Source organism: Delphinapterus leucas, chromosome 1 (genome assembly GCF_059928025.1).
Source record: "Delphinapterus leucas isolate spDelLeu-1000000601 "Yukka" chromosome 1, BTC_Dleu_Yukka2, whole genome shotgun sequence".
NCBI classification, from domain to species: domain Eukaryota; kingdom Metazoa; phylum Chordata; class Mammalia; order Artiodactyla; family Monodontidae; genus Delphinapterus; species Delphinapterus leucas.
The window spans coordinates 57,162,581-57,182,776 of NC_143129.1; the positions used below are offsets into that span (position 1 = coordinate 57,162,581).

Sequence of the window (20,196 nt, forward strand, 5' to 3'; positions counted from 1 at the left end):
AGTATTTTATATCTCACTTACTCTGCTTTACTTTTCTACAGAGCATTTATCACTATTTATGATATATCATTTATTTATTTACAGCTTATCTTTCCCCAGTAGAATGTTAGCCGTACAAGAATGGACTTTGTCTATATCATTCACTATGCATGTCAAGCAATTAGACAGTGCCTGGCACAAAGTGGAATATTTTAAAGTTTAATATAAATACCAAAAATTTTATTCAGATTAATAATAGAGCTGTTACTAAATTTAAACAAAATTATTCTCCATGCAATACATGAGGGAGACAACGAAAATAACTTCAAGGAAAATAAAAATTAACTTGAGGGAAATGTATCTCATTTCTAAACCACAATATAAACCAGAGTATAATTCTTTTCCCTAAAACTTCAAAGATGGAATTCATAACTGTATATTTATAATCATTTTCATTCCCTCATTAAGTTCAAATTTTAACAAATAAGGTCATCATTAAAAATAATTTTTAGAGTAGGAAAACACTCAGGTGTTTCTAAAATACAAATAAAATATAAAGAGGACCATAAACTCTTCCAAACTAATGTTTTTCCAGTATAGAAATCTACCCTGATTTTCATGAGAAACATCTGTCTCTTCAGATACTATGAAAAGTGAAAACAGCACTAGGCTAATTAAAAACAAAGTTATATTTTATCAAGTAAAAAAGTGTTTTAAAGTCAGTCAAGTCTTTAACCCTCTGTACAAAATGTAGTAAACAAAATCATTCCTCTTTTACATTAAAGAACAGTATTAAATATGAAAAGATTTAACTGAATCTAAAATTTCAGTTATATAAAATCTAAATGAAAAACATCTAGAAACCTTGAGGCCAGTATCTGGTTAATCAACTGTAAAAGTACACAAATTTGCACAAGTAAAAATTCACACCCTGACCTTGTTAAAGTAATAGAACCAAATATGATTAGCATAATACCACAATGTGCAGAAACACTGCCTACTTTCATGTTAACTATCAGATTTTCCATTATTCCTAAGGAAACAACCTGAGAGTTTATTGACTAAAAAATAATGGAAATCTGAATCAGTAAATTTTTTTTTGAAAATTACAATTTGTATCTTCCTCAAATTTTCCAAAAGCATAATCTTTACATGATTAACACAATTTTTTTTTGCATTTACACTTTCCCATCAATAAGCTTGAAATGCTATGTTGTCAAAGATGTTTAAAGAGGTTCTAGAAAAATGAGTTCCTAAAGAGCAGAAACCAAGCACCAAGTTGTTAATTTACCCAAAAAATAACTAACAAGCCCAGTGAAATACTTATTTAAGGAGAGAGAAAAAAATATGTAGGTTTCAAAGAACAGTACAAAGTACTTCAAAAATCCTTATCTATTATCATAATATTAACCTTACTAAGAACTATAAAAGGAACTAACACATCTTTACTTCCAACAGGAAGTCTAACCTTTCATTAACTAAGGAAAATTACTCACCGCCCATGTTTTAGTCAGCCTGAAAATTGGGGCACTCTGTAAGCCAGAAACCACTGCCATAAGTGCGTGAAGGTTATTCAGCTCGTATAGTTTCTGGAAGATTTAAGAAAAGCAGGGAGGAGAGATGAAAAATAAACAACATGAATACAAGACAACTTTAACAACAAGTATAATCTAGGCAACTGGTAGTGTTCTAGTACTTATTACCCTCATTGTTGAGATTTGTCTTTGGGGTATCCACTATATTGACAGTAAGCTGATTTCGGCCCACAATAGAACTTCCACATTCTAACTTGGTACTGCCCCCAAGCTCTGGGAACAAATCTACCTCTAGTTGTGTAATACATTAAGAAAACCAAAATTATGGCTCAGTATCAAGGTTACCTGGTATGACCATGCATCCTCATTTCTAGTCATCAGTTTCCTTCCTTATACTGAAATATTACTAGCCTCTGCCTTATGATCTGAGTTTAAAGGAAGGGTCCATGCCCAGGATCCTGATCTGGTGTCCTACTCAGGATCCCCATTATTCCAGGGCTAGGGTTCAAACCTGCTTTCCATAGCCCTCCTCAATTTCCTGCTTCCTCCTGGCTGAATCTTCAAATCCTTTGTTCCTTGTTCATGTTGGGATATCCACCTGCTTCCCAATACCAGACCTTGCTTTTTACAGCCTCCGTGCAGAAGGCTCCCATCTAATGCTAGGTTCCAACCGTTTACTGAGAGAGCTACTATTTTTGTCAAATTATTGCTAATTGCCCAGGTTTCTTCAAACTATCAGACGCTTACATCTCAATGGTCTTATCATTTAAAAACTGTCCTCACCATGAAGCGACTCCAAGGCAAAAATGGCCTGTTTTGAATATGAAAACCAAGGCAAAGTGAAGGGTTCTATTCCTCTGAAGAACCCTAACTAATACCACCTTAACTCAGGTCTCGAAGAACCCCCATAAAATTTCAAGAAATATGAACTCAAGTAAGAGAAAAAAAGGAAAAGGAAAAAGATAAACACAAGGAAACAATAATTCACTAATGGAGAACATCAGGTATTGGCCTCAAATAAAATGAAGATTAAAAATGAAGGCATTATCTAGAAAGCAACATAAAAGCCAAAGGGTCTTTTAAAAAATGTGAACTAAAAGGTAAAGAGACATCAAAGGAAGAGCAAAAAAGGCCAACATTTATCTTAATGGAGCATCAGAAGGACATGATAAAAAACAATGGGGTAGAAACAATGAGAGATAATGGTGGATTATTTTCTCAAATTACCGAGAAAGACACTAATTCCCAGGGCTAGTAAGTTCAAGAAATCCCAAGTAGAGTAAATTAAAAACAAAAACAACTGTAAGTCTGGAATAGCATTTTTCAAGAACAAGGATGACATAACAATGCTTCCAGACAAAAGAACGAGAACTTTTAAAAAAGATTTAAAAAATGGTGCCAACAGGATTATTCATATGGAAAAATATGAACTGGAATCCATAATTCCTACATATTATATCTAAAATTTCAGATGAATTAAATATCAAAATCAAAGCTGTAGAACTTTTAAAGAATAATATAAGAGAAAATCTTTGATACTCTCAGAGGTGAGAGTAAGATATTTAAGTGAGATATTCTTAAATCAGAAAATGAAAGTTACAGATTAATACATCTGACTATTAAAATTAAGAGCATCTATATCAAAAGATAACATGAAAAGAGTTATAAGACAAGTCACAAATAGGAAGATGTATGCAAAGAATATAGCAAAGAACTTTAGTATCTGGAATTATATTTTTAAAACTGCTATAAAAATCAAAGACCAATACTACAACAGAAAATTGTTCAAAGATCTTGAACAGACATTTCAGGAGAGAAAACCTAAACAGCCAACACACAAAAAATGTTATTTTTCACCAGATTCAATGAAAGCTAGTGGTGTAATTGTCATTTCTTTGAAGATAAATTTGTCTTTTCTCTCTATATTTCTAGGGCTTTAACCTGCAGTTGAGCACCAAGAGACTCACACATGAATGCTTTATAAGCAGTGGTACTTATAACAGCAAAAATCTAGAAACTCCTGCCCGAGTTTCTAGGCTGTCTGCCCTACAGATTTCAGATTTGCGTTTCCCCCCACCTAATCACACGAGATAATTCCTTAAATCTTTTTATACATTATATACATATATATATGTGTGTGTGTATTTTTTTTTTCTGTCTCTACAGAACCCTAACTGAAACAACCTACTAAAAGAAGAGAAAGACCTGCCAGTTTTATAACAAACTGAATACAGAAGGCGAGTCTAACTACAGGGATTTAAGAGACAGAAATGAGACAAAAAAATTATGAATTTAGGGCTTGAGATGAAAGTAAACACCATCAAAAATAACTCAAAGTCTAAGAGTCTGAATTGGAATTAAATGATTATTTGATGAGGATAATGGCAGGTTTGATGGACAAAATTTGGTGGTTCTGAGTGGAACATACAAGTACATAAAAAAAAAACTAACAAAAATATCAGAAAACAATAATGCAAATTCAGGATCTATGGAGAAAAGTCATGGACTTCTATTAGCTAAAACCCAATATTTATCTAACGTATCACAAAGAATGTTTTTAAAAATTTTATGACACTTCTGCAAAATATCAAATTTTCAGAAGGCTAGCTCTGCCACCTAGTGCCATAGAATGTTAGAATACAATTGTTCCCAGGTGCTCAAGGGAAATATGGAAGAGTTATGACTTACAATAATTACATTTTTACAATAATTTACAATTGTAAAAATGATATCCTCATTTTATTCCATCTTTGTTCACAGGTGAGATAAGTTATGTGTTTATTATAAGAATAATGACGGATGTGGTTACAATTATACCTCTTTTTAGTTAACACAAATTTGGCGTTGTTACAAATTTTAATAAAATCTTGAATGTTCTATTCCATCCTCCTCTCTAAATTTTGACTATCCTTGAAATCCATGTTTTATTTCTCTTGCTGCATCTATTGTCTATGTTGCTCAATTAAGGTATTTGGTTAACATCTTCATTTATACTATTTAAAAAAAAATAAAGTCTTATCATTCTCCATACGGTTGGCAGAGTGATCTATTTCAAAGGCAAATAATTGATACGTATTTTCCTACTTAATCCTATAAGGCTTTTTCAATCACCTGCAGAATAGACCAGTATTTTATGGAGGAAGACAGGAGGAATAAAAGAAAAGGCAAAGGAAACAAGCATTCAATTTAAAAAACGGGCTTATATTAGTCAGTAGGCTGTATTTTCTAGGGTCGATAAAAAGTGAACATAGTGTCACAGGCAAACATTTACTTACAAGCGTTGCTAAATGATTAAACTCAAAAATAGAAACACAAGTTTGTCTTACCTTAGCAGTTTTAATATAGTGGCTCAAAACTTCTGCTCTAATTTTTAATGTTTGAGCATGAAGAATCTCTCTAACAACCCAAAAGCTTACCTGCAAATAAAAATTAAAAATAGTTGAATAGCAAGAGTTTTTTCTTACTAGGATCAAATTAATGACAAGAGCTATCTGAGAAATAGATAGCTGTTTAAAAACAATACTTTCTCTTTCCCTTGATTCACCACCAGGACATAAACAATCTTCAAATGTTGCATACACTTCATATATACACAGACAGATACAGAAATGTATATAAGTGTGTACACACACATAAAAACATCACTACAATTTTTAATTTATAAAAGCTAATACAAATTTTGAAAGGAAAGAGAATGCAATAAAACCAGAGTGATGCAACATGAGCACTACAAAAGTGTTTTCTGCTGTATTTTGAAACACTTTGGCAGAATTAGATAAGCTCTAAGATCAGACATTGTAAAACATGCTATAGTATGCTTTACTGTGGCTGTGTAATCCCATGCTGCCATTTTATTTACATTGAGTAGAATCGTAAGTGTACAGAATCTCAAGTACAGTTTTACTGGTATGAATAAAATGAAATAAAATATCGTAAAGAAAAACATATCTAAGTCACTCTAAAATTAAGATCGTATTTTTTAAATTATGTAATGTTTTCTAATTCAATGAAACCATTTTCAAGATTTCTTTTAAAAAACATTAAAAATCATTCATCAGAATGCTGACTCGATCTGTAACATTACTAAAATGCTCTACTCTGGTGAAAACAGTGGGCTTATCATATGATATAAAGTAATATGCATGTAACATATTCATGTACTATGAAAGCAAAATCAAAGCACTATCAGTTGGTTCAAAATTATACAAACCTAAAAATAGGATGCAGTTAGAAATCTTAGTGCAAAGGATAAAGCCACTGCCTGATATTTTGTCACCTTTTCTTAGTGAGAAATATTTTAGATTTTACTTGCAACTTTCACCTCTAAACAAATGTGTAAATGTAAAATGTATATATTTTACCAAGCCATCTTTATATTTGTTACTATACTTCAGCTACTAATGGCAATAATTATCCCTGATTCTAATAAAGTTTACTTCTACAGTATATCTAAAGTTATACTTTAGATATTTTAACAACCTTAACAAATATTAATCACAATTCAATCTAAACTGCATGATCACTGATTTAATTAAATTTTATGTCAAATTTTAAGACAAATACTACGGTAATTTAAAAAAAGAATCAAAAAAGAGTGGATATATGTATTTGTGTAACAGATTCACTTTGCTGTACACCTGAAACTAACGCAACATTGTAAATCAGCTATACTTCAATAAAATTTTTTTTAATTAAAAAAAATAAAAGTAAAAATAAAATTAAAAACATGGCCACAAATTCTTTGTCACTCCTCACATTGAAAGTTGGGGTGTATGTCACCTCTCATTGAACCTAGACAAGCTCATGACTGCTTCAAGAAACAGAAAATTAGCAAAACTGATGCTGGCTTCCAGGAAAAGGTCATAAAAGAACATGCAGCCCCTGCCTTGATCGCTGGAACATTCTCTCTGGGACTCCTAAACTACCATGTAAGAAGTCCAACTACCCTGAGAGCACCATGCCAGAAGGGCTAAGTGTAGGTGCTCCCCAGTTGAAAGTCCCAGCTAAAGCCAACCACACCCGAGAACACTGCCCCAGAATGATCAACACTGAGGCATAGATTAATGAAATTACTGGACTTAGAGGAAAAAATCTTTAGGCCGAGACAAAAAGAGAAAGTGATTTTTAGGGAAAAGAAAATTTAATTATCATCAGACTTTTCAATAGCAGCACTCTTCCAGAAAAAAAAATGGAGAACTATATCAAATATTATCAAGAAAGAAAATTTCATACAAAGGACAGGCAAACTTGTCAACATGTAAAAAACTCAAGAATTACTGTTCCGATGAACCCTTCCCAAGTAATTTCCTGGAGAGCGAGTTTCAGACAGTCAAATGACTAGAGAAACATTAACATGAGGATGGTAGTGAGCATTAAATATGCACTTATTCACAGAAATAAGAGTAATGAGGGTTAAAAGAAGGAGAGTACGTTATATAATGCCTATATGCCCAGACAATATATACAATTATAAAAAATACAACATTTGCAAAACACATAGTTACCTCTTTATAGGAATATTATTGGTATTAGTATTGTTACTCTGAGACCGTTATTTGTTATGTAGGCTAAAGCAAATGAGTCACACAGGGTACTGTATCATGCCCTGTGTTCCCTGAAAACCAGATTGTGGGTATGGAAGAAAGGATATGCAGATATAATATGGAAGAGGTGAAGTAAAACTCTGGTCCTGAATTTGAATTAGAAGTATTAATAAGAACTCATGAGACATTTTATCTTTAAATATTTGTGTGTGTATGATATATAGATATCCTAGCTATATCTGCTGAAATGGCCTAGAAATTATGGTCACCCTAGTAGCAATGAGCATTTTTAGCACCTAGGTCCATTTCCCACTATAAGAAACCAAGGTTTATTAAAGAAATGTTGATTCCAGGCAGAGGGCAGGTGATGGACAAAATGAACATGCAACATCTTTTCATACAAATAGCAAAGAAACTATTAACAAGATTACTAGGGTCTGCCAACCTGAAGAGACTTCCACTGGCCAAAGATGGGACAATGTGAGTTTCAATAAGGGTAATAATTGCAATGGGTTGAAACACATCATCTTTGTTTACATTTATGAGTTCAAAATAAAATTAAAATAAACTACTTGGTCTTCGTTAAATGACAACACCAATTCATTATCTTCAGAACTGCTAAATAAAGAGAAAAAAATCCAATATTTATCCTTCCTTGCCATAGGAAATGGACCTCTGGGTATGCAAATACTAGATGAGGGAAAAATGTCTCTTTATAAAAGCATTCCCACTAATAAATAAAAAAGAATGAAACGAGAATTCACCTTTTAACAACCTCAAATAATGGATCTAGACAACTGCTAACACCAAGAAACAGATCTGATGAAAAAACCCAACACAACCCAGACTCTTGCCAAAGGCACTGAACCCAACTGAACCTTTGAAACCAGCAGCTAATTTCTAGAAAACACAGAACATATTAAACTGCACTGAATGCAGTCTAGACTGTGGGAGACTCTAGAGGTTCCTCCACAGGTAAATAGTAAGGAAAAGGATAAAGGGAGAAACTGTAAATTAAAAAGTGGTGGAGAGAGGAACCAAGATGGCAGAGTAGAAGGACGTGCTCTCACTCCCTCTTGTGAGAACACCAGAATCACAACTAGCTGCTGGACAATCATTGACAGGAAGACACTGAACTCACCAAAAAAGATACCTCACATCCAAAGACAAAGGAGAAGGTGCAATGAGATGGAAGGAGGGGCGCAATCACAGTAAAATCAAATCCCTTAATCGCTGGGTGGGTGACTCACAAATGGGAGAACAATTATACCACAGAAGTCCACCCACTGGAGTGAAGGTTCTGAGCCCCACGTCAGGCTTCCCAACCTGGGGTCCGGCAATGGGAGGATGAATTCCTAGAGAATCAGACTTTGAAGCTTAGTGGGATCTGATTGCAGGACTTCGACAGGACTGGGGGAAACAGAGACTCCACTCTTGGAGGGCAAACACAAAGCAGTGTGCGCATAGGGAGCCAGGGGAAGGAGCAGTGACCCCAGGGGAGACTGAACCACACCTACCGGCTAGTGTTGGAGGGTCTCCTGCAGAGGCGGGGGGTGGGGGGGGTGGGGGGGGGTGGCTCACCATGGGGACAAGGACACTGGCAGCAGAAGTTCTGGGAAGTACTCCTTGGCGTGATCCCCCCAGAGTCTATCATTAGCCCCACTAAAGAGGCCAGGTAGGCTCCAGTGTTGGGTTGCCTCAGGTCAAACAACCAACAGGGAGGGAAAACAGCCCCACCCATCAGCAGACAAGCGATTAAAGTTTTACTGAGCTCTGCCCACCAGAGCAACACCAGGCTCTACACACGACCAGTCCCTCCCATCAGGAAACTTACACAAGCCTCTTAGATAGCCTCATCCACCAGAGGGCAGACAGCAGAAGCAAGAACTACAATCCTGCAGCCTGTGGAACAAAAACCACATTCACAAAACGATAGACAAGATGAAAAGGCAGAGAGCTATGCAGCAGATGAAGGAACAAGATAAAACCCCAGAAAAACAACTAAACCAAGTGGACATAGGCAACCTTCCAGAAAAAGAATTCAGAATAATGATAGTGAAAATGATCCAGGACCTCGGAAAAAGAATGGAGACAAAGATCAAGAAGATGCAAGAAATGTTTAACAAAGACCTAGAAGAATTAAAGAACAAACAAACAGAGATGAACAATACAACGACTGAAATGAAAACTACACTAAAAGGGATAAATAGCAGAATAACTGAGGCAGAAGAACGGATAGGTGACCTAGAAGACAGAATGGTGGAATTCACTGCTGTGGAACAGAATAAAGAAAAAAAGAATGAAAAGAAATGAAGACAGCCTAAGAGACCTCTGGGACAACATTAAACGCAACAACATTCGCATTATAGGGGTCCGAGAAGGAGAAGAGACAGAGAAAGGACCAGAGAAAATATCTGAAGAGTTTATAGTCGAGAACTTCCCTAACATAGGAAAGGAAACAGCCACCCAAGTCCAGGAAGCGCAGCGAGTCCCATACAGGATAAACCCAAGGAGAAACACGCAGAGACACATAGTAATCAAATTGGCAAAAATTAAAGACAAAGAAAAATTACTGAAAGCAGCAACGGAAAAACGACAAATAACATACAAGGGAACTCCCATAAGGTTAACAGCTGATTTCTCAGCAGAAACTTTACAAGCCAGAAGGGAGTGTCATGATGTACTTAAACTGATGAAAGGGAAGAACCTACAACCAAGATTACTCTACCCAGCAAGCATCTCATTCAGATTCAAAGGAGAAATCAAAAGCTTTACAGACAAGCAAAAGCTAAGAGAATTCAGCACCAACAAACCAGCTCTACAACAAATGATAAAGAAAGTTCCCTAAGTGGGAAACACAAGAGGAGAAAAGGACCTACAAAAACAAACCCAAAACAATTAAGAAAATGGTCGTAGGATAATTACCTTAAACGTGAATGGATTAAACGCTCCAACCAAAAGACACAGGCTTGCTGAATGGATACAAAAACAGGACCCATATATATGCTGTCTACAAGATACCCACGTCAGACCTAGGGACACATACAGACTGAAAGTGAGGGGATGGAAAAAGATATTCCATGCAAATGGAAATCAAAAGAAAGCTGGAGTAGCTATACTCATATCACATAAACTAGACTTTAAAATAAAGAATGTTACAAGAGACAAGGAAGGGCACTACATAATGATCAAGGGATCAATCCAAGAAGAAGATATAACAATTATAAATATACAAGCACCCAACACAGGAGCACCTCAATACATAAGGCAACTGCTAACAGCTATAAAAGAGGAAATGGACAGTAACAGAATAATAGTGGGGGACTTTAACAGCTCACTTACACCAATGGACAGATCATCCAAAATGAAAATAAATAAGGACACAGAAGCTTTAAATGACACAACAGACCAGATAGATTTAATTGATATTTATAGGACATTCCATCCAAAAACAGCAGATTACACTTTCTTCTCAAGTGCGCACGGAACATACTCCAGGATAGATCACATCTTGGGTCACAAATCAAGCCTCAGTAAATTTAAGAAAATTGAAATCATATCAAGCATCTTTTCTGGCCACAACGCTATGAGATTAGAAATGAATTACAGGGAAAAAAACGTAAAAAACAGAAACACATGGAGGCTAAAAAATACGTTACTAAATAACCAAGAGATCACTGAAGAAATCAAAGAGGAAATCAAAAACTACCTAGAGACAAATGACAATGAAAGCACAATGATCCAAAACCTATGGGATGCAGCAAAAGCAGTTCTAAGAGGGAAGTTTATAGCTATACAAGCCTACCTCAAGAAACAAGAACAATCTCAAATAAACAATCTAACCTTACACCTAAAGGAACTAGGGAAAGAAGAACAAACAAAACCCAAAGTTAGCACAAGGAAAGAAATCATAAAGATCAGAGCAGAAACAAATGAAACAGAAACAAAGAAAACAAGAGCAAAGATCAATAAAACTAAAAGCTGGTTCTTTGAGAAGATAAACAAAACTGATAAACCATTAGCCAGACTCATCAGGAAAGAGGGAGAGGACTCAAATCAGTAAAATTAGAAATGAAAAAGGAAAAGTTACAACAGACACTGCAGAAATACAAAGCATCCTAAGAGACTACTACAAGCAACTCTATGCCAACAAAATGGACAACCTGGAAGAAATGGACAAAATCTTAGAAAGGTATAACCTTCCAAGACTGAACCAGGAAGAAATAGAAAATATGGACAGACCAATCACAAGCACTGAAATTGAAACTGGAATTAAAAATCTTCCAACAAACAAAAGTCCCAGACCAGATGGCTTCACAGGTGAATTCTATCAAACATTGAGAGAAGAGCTAACACCCATCCTTCTCAAACTCTTCCAAAAATTGCAGAGGAAGGAACACTCCCAAACTCATTCTATGAGGCCACCATCACCCTGATACCAAAACCAGAGAAAGATACTACAAAAAGAGAAACTTACAGACTAATATCACTGATGAATATAGATGCAAAAATCCTCAACAAAATACTAGCAAACAGAATCCAACAACACATTAAAAGGATCATACACCATGATCAAGTGGGATTTATCCCAGGGATGCAAGGATTCTTCAGTATACACAAATCAATCCATGTGATACACCATATTAACAAATTGAAGAAATAAAAACCATATGATCATCTTAACAGGTGCAGAAAACAGATGCAGAAAATTCAACACCCATTTATGATAAAAATGCTCCAGAAGGTGGGCAGAGAGGGAACCTACCTCAACATAATAAAGGCCATGTATGACAAACCCACGGCAAACATCTTTCTCAATGGTGAAAAACGGAAAGCATTTCCTCTAGGATCAGGAACAAGACAAGGGTGTCCACTCTCACCACTATTATTCAGCATAGTTTTGGAAGTCCTAGCCATGGCAATCAGAGAAGGAAAAGAAATAAAAGGAATACAAATTGGAAAAGAAGAAGAAAGCCTGTCACTGTTTGCAGATGACATGATACTATACATAGAGAATCCTGTAAGTGCCACCAGAAAACTACTAGAGCTAATCAATGAATTTGGTAAAGTTGCAGGATACAAAATTAATGCACAGAAACCTCTTGCTTTCCTATACACTAATGATGAAAAGTCTGAAAGAGAAATTAAGGGAACACTCCCATTTACCACTGCAACAAAAAGAATAAAACATCCAGGAATAAACCTACCTAGGGAGACAAAAGACCTGTATGCAGAAAACTATAAGACACTGATAAAAGAAATTAAAGACGATACCAACAGATGGAGAGACATACCATGTTCTTGGATTGGAAGAATCCATATTGTGAAAATGACTATACTACCCAAAGCAATCTACAGATTCTATACAATCCCTATCAAATTACCAATGGCATTTTTTACAGAACTAGAAGAAAAAATCTTAAAATTTCTATGGAGACACAAAAGACCCCGAATAGCCCATGCAGTCTTGAGGTAAAAAAACGGAGCTGGAGGAATCAGACTCCCTGACTTCAGACTATACTACAAAGCTACAGTAATCAAGACAATATGGTACTGGCACAAAAACAGAAACATAGATCAATGGAACAAGATAGAAAGCCCAGAGATAAACCCACACACCTATGGTCAAATAATCCATGACAAAGGAGGCAAGGATATGGAGAAAAGACAGTCTCTTCAATAAGTCGTGCTGGGAAAACTGGACAGCTACATGTAAAAGAATGAAATTAGAACACTCCCTAACACCATACACAAAAATAAACTCAAAATGGGTTCGAGACCTAAATGTAAGACCAGACACTATAAAACTCTTACAGGAAAACATAGGAAGAACATTATTTGACATAAATCACAGTGAGATCTTTTTGATCCACCTCTTAGAGTAATGGAAATAAAAACAAAAATAAACAAATGGGACCTAATGAAACTTCAAAGCTTTTTCACAGCAAAGGAAACCATAAACAAGATGAAAAGGCAACCCTCAGAATGGGAGAAAATATTTGCAAATGAAGCAATGGACAAAGGATTAATCTCCAAAATACATAAACAGCTCATGCAGCTCAATATCAAAGAAACAAACAACCCAATCCAAAAATGGGCAGAAGACCTAAATAGACATTTCTCCAAAGAAGACATACAGATGGCCAAGAAGCACATGAAAAGCTGCTCAACATCACTAATTATTAGAGAAATGCAAATTAAAACTACAATGAGGTATCACCTCACACCAGTTAGAATGGGCATCATCAGAAAATTTACAAACAACAAATGCTGGAGAGGGTGTGGAGAAAAGGGAACCCTCTTGCACTGCTGGTGGGAATGTAAGTTGATACAGCCACTATGGAGAACAGCATGAAGTTTCCTTAAAAAACTAAAAATAGAATTATCATATGATCCAGCAATTCTACTACTGAGCATATATCCAGAGAGAACCATAATTCAAAAAGACACATGCACCCCAATGTTCACTGCAGTACTCTTTACAATAGCCACGTCAGGGAAGCAACCTAAACGCCCATCACCAGGCGAATGGATAAAGAAGTTGTGGTACATATATACAATGGATTATTACTCAGCCATAAAAAGGAACGAAATTGAGTCATTTGTTGAGACGTGGATGGACCTAGAGACTGTCATACAGAGTGAAGTAAGTCAGAAAGAGAAAAACAAATATCGTATATTAACGCATGTATGTGGAACGTAGAAAACTGATACAGATGAACCGGTTTGCAGGGCAGAAGTTGAGACACAGATGTAGAGAACAAATGTATGGACACCAAGCGGGGAAAGCCATGGGGGGGTGGGGATGGTGGTGTGCTGAATTGGGCGATTGGGATTGAAATTTATACACTGATGTGTATAAAATTGATGACAAATAAGAACCTGCTATATAAAAAAATAAATAAAATTCAAAAATTCAAAACAAATAGTGGTAAACATTTAACAAATTAAAAAAACTGGCAAGGCTAAACTAGCGATCACATTTATGTGATAAAACTACAAAACACCAGACAGTGGGAACTATAAAAGTCAAGACAGTGGGTATTGCTGGAAGAAGAAAGGGTGTGGACTGAGATGAGGCACTTGGAGGAGTTTGTAGAGTCGTTAGTAAAACTTCATTAAACCATGTATTTGTTTTGTGTGTTTTTTTATATCCATGTTTTATTTTACAATAAGTGGTTTAAAGTAGGAAATAAGAGAATACTACAAATGACTGGAGAGATTTGAAAATGATAGAACTTCTGAAAATGAAAAAAGAAATATGTGAAATTAAAATTAGGAAGAACTAGAATGAAAAGGTACACGAAGAGAGTGGTCTCTGTTTTTCTTATTCACTAATATATCCCAAACATCAAGACCAATGCCCAGGACATAGTAGGAGCTTAATAAATATTTAATTGAATGAGAATGAAAGCTGAAGTCATTTTATACCAGATTGCAAAGTTTGATGATACCAAATGTTGACAAGGATATGCAGTAATGAAAGCTCAATGCAAATTTGGTACCATCATTTTGAAAAAAAAAATTAGACACTGTCTTGTGTAGTTAAACATGGATATACTCTTTATGACACAAATTTTACATCTAGGCACATATTTTTTCAAACAAATCACAGTGTTTTTCACCCACTTTATGGTATCAGTTTAGTAAGTCTAAGCAGCAATGTTTTTCAACTGCTTTTTTTTTTGCAGAAAAAGATCAAAGTACATATCATCTAATACAAGTAAATATTATTTCAGAAAACTTTAATTTCTGTATTGGGTTGAAATGTAAAATATTTTATCTTATTGTGGGTCACAGTCAAAAAGTTTGAAAGCCGCTGCCTAAGAAACTACTGCACATGGGTACCGAAAAGACTCTTAGAATATTCAGAGCAACATACTTCATAACAGCAAAAAATTAGGAGACACATCTCATGTCCATCCTCAAAAGAATAATAAATTCTTTCTGATACATTCATGCAATGAAACGCTAGAAGATAGCACTGAAAGTACAATGAACGAGAGCTACATACATGACCGTGGATATGGCAGAGAAACACACAAGTGAAAAAAGGCAACCAGAGAAGACTACATATAGTCTGATGATATATTTTTCAAAGATGAAAAACAAGCAAGATATACAACATGCTGTTTAGAGGTACAAATATTTCTGGTAAATCTATATATAGGGGAATTATGAGACGAGTTAAAATTTTTTTTAAATCAAGTTTAAAAAAATACAAAACAAAGAAGAAAATAAAAAATTTTTAGATAATGGTTACCCCCCTTAATTGAGGATAGAACAAAGAATATGTAAAATACTTCAACAGTTTTGGTAATATTCTATTTCTTAGTTTAGGTGGTGAATTCACAGTTGTTTATCAGAATATTTCCTAATATATATTAGATTAACCATACGCACTTGCCAGTTTTGTAGCCTAAAAAGGGTCAAACATTGGCAATTTCATAAGATTCAAACAAACATTTAACACATTCTTAAAAATGTATCAAATATTTCATTAAGAAGTAAATCCTGGAAAAATTTTATTCATAGGCTATTTTTAACTCTAGTTGCTTTATTCAGGGTTTTATAATCATATAAAAGCATTATGAAAACCTTTTATTTGCAGCCAAACATATGTTAAGCTTTAAAGGCAGTTTCTTAATTTTTTATCATGGAAATCTTTAAATGTATACTGAACTAAACAGATGATAGTAATGAAGTCCCCAGTGTACATCAACTGGCTTCAACAACCAAGTTATGGCCAAGCTTTCTCACCTCCACCCTCACTCTGCCCTCAAGTGCCCCATTAATACTGTGAAGCAAATCATGGACAATATATAATTGCATCTATAAATATTTTCTAAAAGGAGTATCTTTATAAACATAACCTAAAATCATTATCATTCCTAAAAACATTAATTTCCAATTATTAGTCAAATTTCCAATTATCAAAAGGTAACATTTAAAAGAAACTTAGACAACCCTTCCCCCAATAAAAAAAAAAAAATCAGGAAGCCACTGGCCAGAAGGCATGAATACAAGTTATCAGAGAAATAGCCAAAATAGAGTGATTATTAAAATTATGATAGAGTCAAGTCATAGGAGATTATACAGATACTTAAAATGCTTTCAAAATGATTTTATGATACAGTAACATTTCATGGTATGTTAAGACAATAGGGCTGCAAATTACATGTACGGCATTATTTCTATGAGATTAGTAAAAAAAATAAAGAATGGAAGAATATATACTAAAAATGTTAACAACAGTCACCTCAGGGTGATTTCTCCCCCTACCTTTTAATAAATTTCTACCTTGTTACAGTTTCCCTGCAATGTACGTTACTGTTTCGATAATTAATAAAAAATCATAGTTTTAAAAGGATGGGGGAGAGTTCCATTTCTGGTAATGTGGAGAAGCAGGTATCTTTGGAAATGCTCATCTGATTATAATTACAAATTATAAAAACAACTATTAAAAGCACAAGAGAGGAACCAAAAGAAGGCAGAAACTGGAGAACAGATCTTTGGAAAAAGTAAGATGCACTGGGTGAGAATTGCACTTATAAAGTTTATTGTCTGAGGACATTCACCAGTTACAATGTGGAGCACCAGAAACTCAAGCAGAAGGCCACAGTCTTAATGGCTTTGAAAGTCAGAGGACAATTGGCTAGAAAGTGAGGGGGGAAATTCTGGAAAGGCGAGAAAAATCCCCCAAATCTATATAAAAACTCCATCCAGGGGCTTCCCTGGTGGTGCAGTGGCTGAGAGTCCGCCTGCCGATGCAGGGGACATGGGTTTGTGCCCCAGTCCGGGAAGATCCCACATGCCACGGAGCGGCTAGGCCCATAAGCCATGGCCGCTGAGCCTGCGCGTCCAGAGCCTGTGCTCCGCAATGGGAGAGGCCACAACAGTGAGAGGCCCGCGTACAAAAAAAAAAAAAAAAAAAAATTCCATCCAAATCTCTGGCTGACCATGCAATTGTGCACATGCAAGGGAAACTCGAAGAAGCCCAAACGAAGATAAAATCTGGAAAGACTTCTCCAAGGAGAAATATGTTCTCCAAGGACAGACAGAATTTAGACTATGAGTCCAGCCAAGTTAACTGCCTGATAAAATAAAAATCAATACTTTTCTAAAGAAGACAACAAAATCCAGAATCTCTATAACATATTATCCATAATGATGACAATACAATTGAAAAAATTACCAGACACACAAAGAAACAGATTCAAAGTTGACTGTTAAGAGAAAAAGCATTAAAAAGAAACAGACTCCAAAATAACTCTTTTGTTGGAATTAGTGACAACTAAATGCAATGTGGGATCCAAAATGGTATCTTGGAACAACAACAAAAAGGATATTGGTGGGAATACTGAAGAAATTTGAATAGGGCCCTTAGTTTAGTTAATGGTATTGTACCCATGTTAATTTCCAGGCTCTGATAGCTATATTATACTTACCTAAGATGTGAAGATTAGGGGAGGTTAGGGATATACAGAAACTCTCTTTGCATTTTTTACTAGGTCTAAATTGAAAACCAGAGATTGTCAGACCAGACCAAAAAAAAGGAAGACCCAACTATATGCTATCTACAAGAAACTCTTTTTTTTTTTTTTGCGGTACGCGGGCCTCTCACTGTTGTGGCCTCTCCCGTTGCGGAGCACAGGCTCCAGATGCACAGGCTCAGAGGCCATGGCTCACGGGCCTAGCTGCTCCGCGGCATGTGGGATCTTCCTGGACCAGGGCACGAACCCGTCTCCCCTGCATTGGCAGGTGGACTCTCAACCACTGCACCACCAAGGAAGTCCTACAAGAAACTCACTTTAAAAATAAAAGACTCTCTGTAACTTCCTTTGTAATTTGCTACCTTCAGATTTCCTAACACCCTCCTAGGAGAAAATAACAGTAATGGAATAACTAAGTAATGGAGCTTATTATAGATCAACTGTAATCTTGATTAAGCATAAGAGCTTTTGGTACACTGTGACATATTTGGCTCTAACAACCTTTTGGCTTACTTAAGAATAATATGAAAAAAAAAGAGAAGAATATGAGTGCTTAAAAATCTAAAGTCAAATTTATGGGTATTGTTACAATGTTTTTGTATGGCGAAGAAAAAAGTTTTACTGTGATGATAAATTCTGACCACCTCAGAAAAATTTTAAAACTTCTAAATAGCTTAAATAAGGAATTCAGTATAAGACATGTTTGTCTAGGCCCCTTAATAATGGTTTAATCTAATTAAAAAAAAAACTTTAACTCATTTCCATTTTGGGTATACAGTGAACCAAGTAACTTGAGAAACTATTTGCTATAAACCCCATTTTTAAACCCCAACCATTTTTTAAAAAGTGTATAACTAACTTGAAAGGAAAAGAAAAGATTTCACTAGAGGTCAAAAACAAAGGAAATAAAGGCATAAAAGGAAAGGGTACTACAGCTGTCCTTGGAAGATTTCCTCTCAAGAGCATAGGGACTAGGGATTTAATACTCCTTCAAAGTCATAATATAAGGCCTCACACCTCTACCGTCCCCTGTCTGTTCCTATCTAAGGGATCTTCAAAGGGCTACAATTTTGGTGAAAAAGTAGACTAAACAATTCACCTACTGACAGAGGGAGATGACACAGAAGAAGGAGAAAATTAAGCCTTTCACAAGAATTTGTAACTTGCCCTTAATTGGATTTGGAGCTTAAACTTTCAGTACAGATGTTCCCCAACCAAAACATATAACATAAAAAAAATAGTCCTAGTTCTGTAATAGCCCTTGGTATTGGCAAAAGCAAACAAAATGCCTCTTAGACAGTATACACCCTCAATCTAGGCAGCAGCAAAATTCCCACAGCTAAAGCTTAAATGAACATGAGCTCTCAATTCAAAATTACAAAATCATAAGAAAACAAACCATTTTGAGTAAGGATCAGCAGATACAGAGAATTAGTACTCCCAGGACTTTGGATAATAACAGAAATTATAAAATAAAAAGTTGAAAATGATTTAAGAAATTTTAAAAATAAGAAAAAAAAAATGACACTAGTGTAAAAGCACACAGATTTGAAACAGATTTGACACATCTGAAAAGAATTAGTGATCTGAAATATAGATCTGAGGAAATCATGCAGAACAGAGCACAAAGGGATAGATGAAATATGAAAGGTTAAGATACAAGTAGGAAAGAATGTCAAGTTCCAGTAAATTTCCAATAGGAATTACAGAAGGAAAAAAACAGAGATCATGCAGAGACAATATTTGAAGAGATATTGGCTGAAAATGCTCTAGAACTGATGTAAAAACTTAAAGCTATTTCTTAATGAAAATTATAAACTGAGAAATTGAATTTCAGAAACTAAATATCAAAATTTTATAAGCAACTCACATGATTAAATCTTCTTGTAAAGGCAACCGCATTTGGTGCAGAACTGTATTTTTCCTTTTTATTCCATCCACAACTTGAAAGCTCCTGAAAAATTAAGTTGAAAATTAAATATAAATTCATGAAATAGCCCAGTTTTCCTGTTGCATTAATGGTTTCAAAGCATTAAAGACAGTTGTGTACTTTCCCAGAACTGTTTTATTTAATATGAACACATTTAATAGCATAACCATTCAGTTAAAACACAAAAGGAAATTTTATTAGAATATAAGAGGGCAAAATTACTTGTCTATGTGAACACAGATAATTAGACTTATACTCCATATGCAGAATGATGGGTTCTTCTTTCAAGAGGTTTGAATCCCAAGAGGAAAAATCTATCTACAAACAATGAAAGCTGAGCATCCCACAACATAGAGTGAAGCCCACTAGTTGTCAAGCCCCAGTCATTCATTCAGAGCTTCCAATCAGCTTTCTAGTACCTCAGTCTTTGAGCTGACAGCCAACGACCCCAGGTATTTGAAGAAACCTCTAATAAAGGGGTGTTTGATCCCCCACAGGGTCTATCAATAGAATTCAAAGGGCACAAGAACTTGGATGTAAAAAAAAAAAAAAAAATTAAATTTTTGTTTTACACTAACCTCTAACTGAAATGACGTTCCTTTTAATTATACATGCAGGCTACAAATTATAGAAGAATTGTCAATACATGTGACTTTGTCACTAATAAAAATCAGATATTTTCATAGCACATTACAACTGGTACAGATATCTCAAAA

General features: G+C 35.1%; 1 protein-coding gene across 8 annotated transcripts in view; it reads right to left on the reverse strand.

The window, feature by feature from the left end:
* RALGPS2 (Ral GEF with PH domain and SH3 binding motif 2) overlaps positions 1 to 20,196 on the reverse strand; it is a 162,729-nt gene that overhangs the window by 82,050 nt on the left and 60,483 nt on the right. For 6 of the 8 annotated variants that reach the window (XR_016394999.1, XM_089921010.1, XM_089921129.1 and 3 more), the window contains exons 5-7: positions 19,421 to 19,504; positions 4,841 to 4,930; positions 1,476 to 1,568 (exon numbers count right to left, since the gene is read on the reverse strand). Coding sequence is in view for 7 of the 8 variants with exons in the window: in XM_089921010.1 (XP_089777136.1) it covers positions 1,476 to 1,568; positions 4,841 to 4,930; positions 19,421 to 19,504 (267 nt within the window). In the remaining variant the exon portion in view is untranslated. The remainder of the gene's footprint in view (positions 1 to 1,475; positions 1,569 to 4,840; positions 4,931 to 19,420; positions 19,505 to 20,196) is intronic. The other 2 variants (XM_089921202.1, XM_089921253.1) reach the window with 2 other exon arrangements.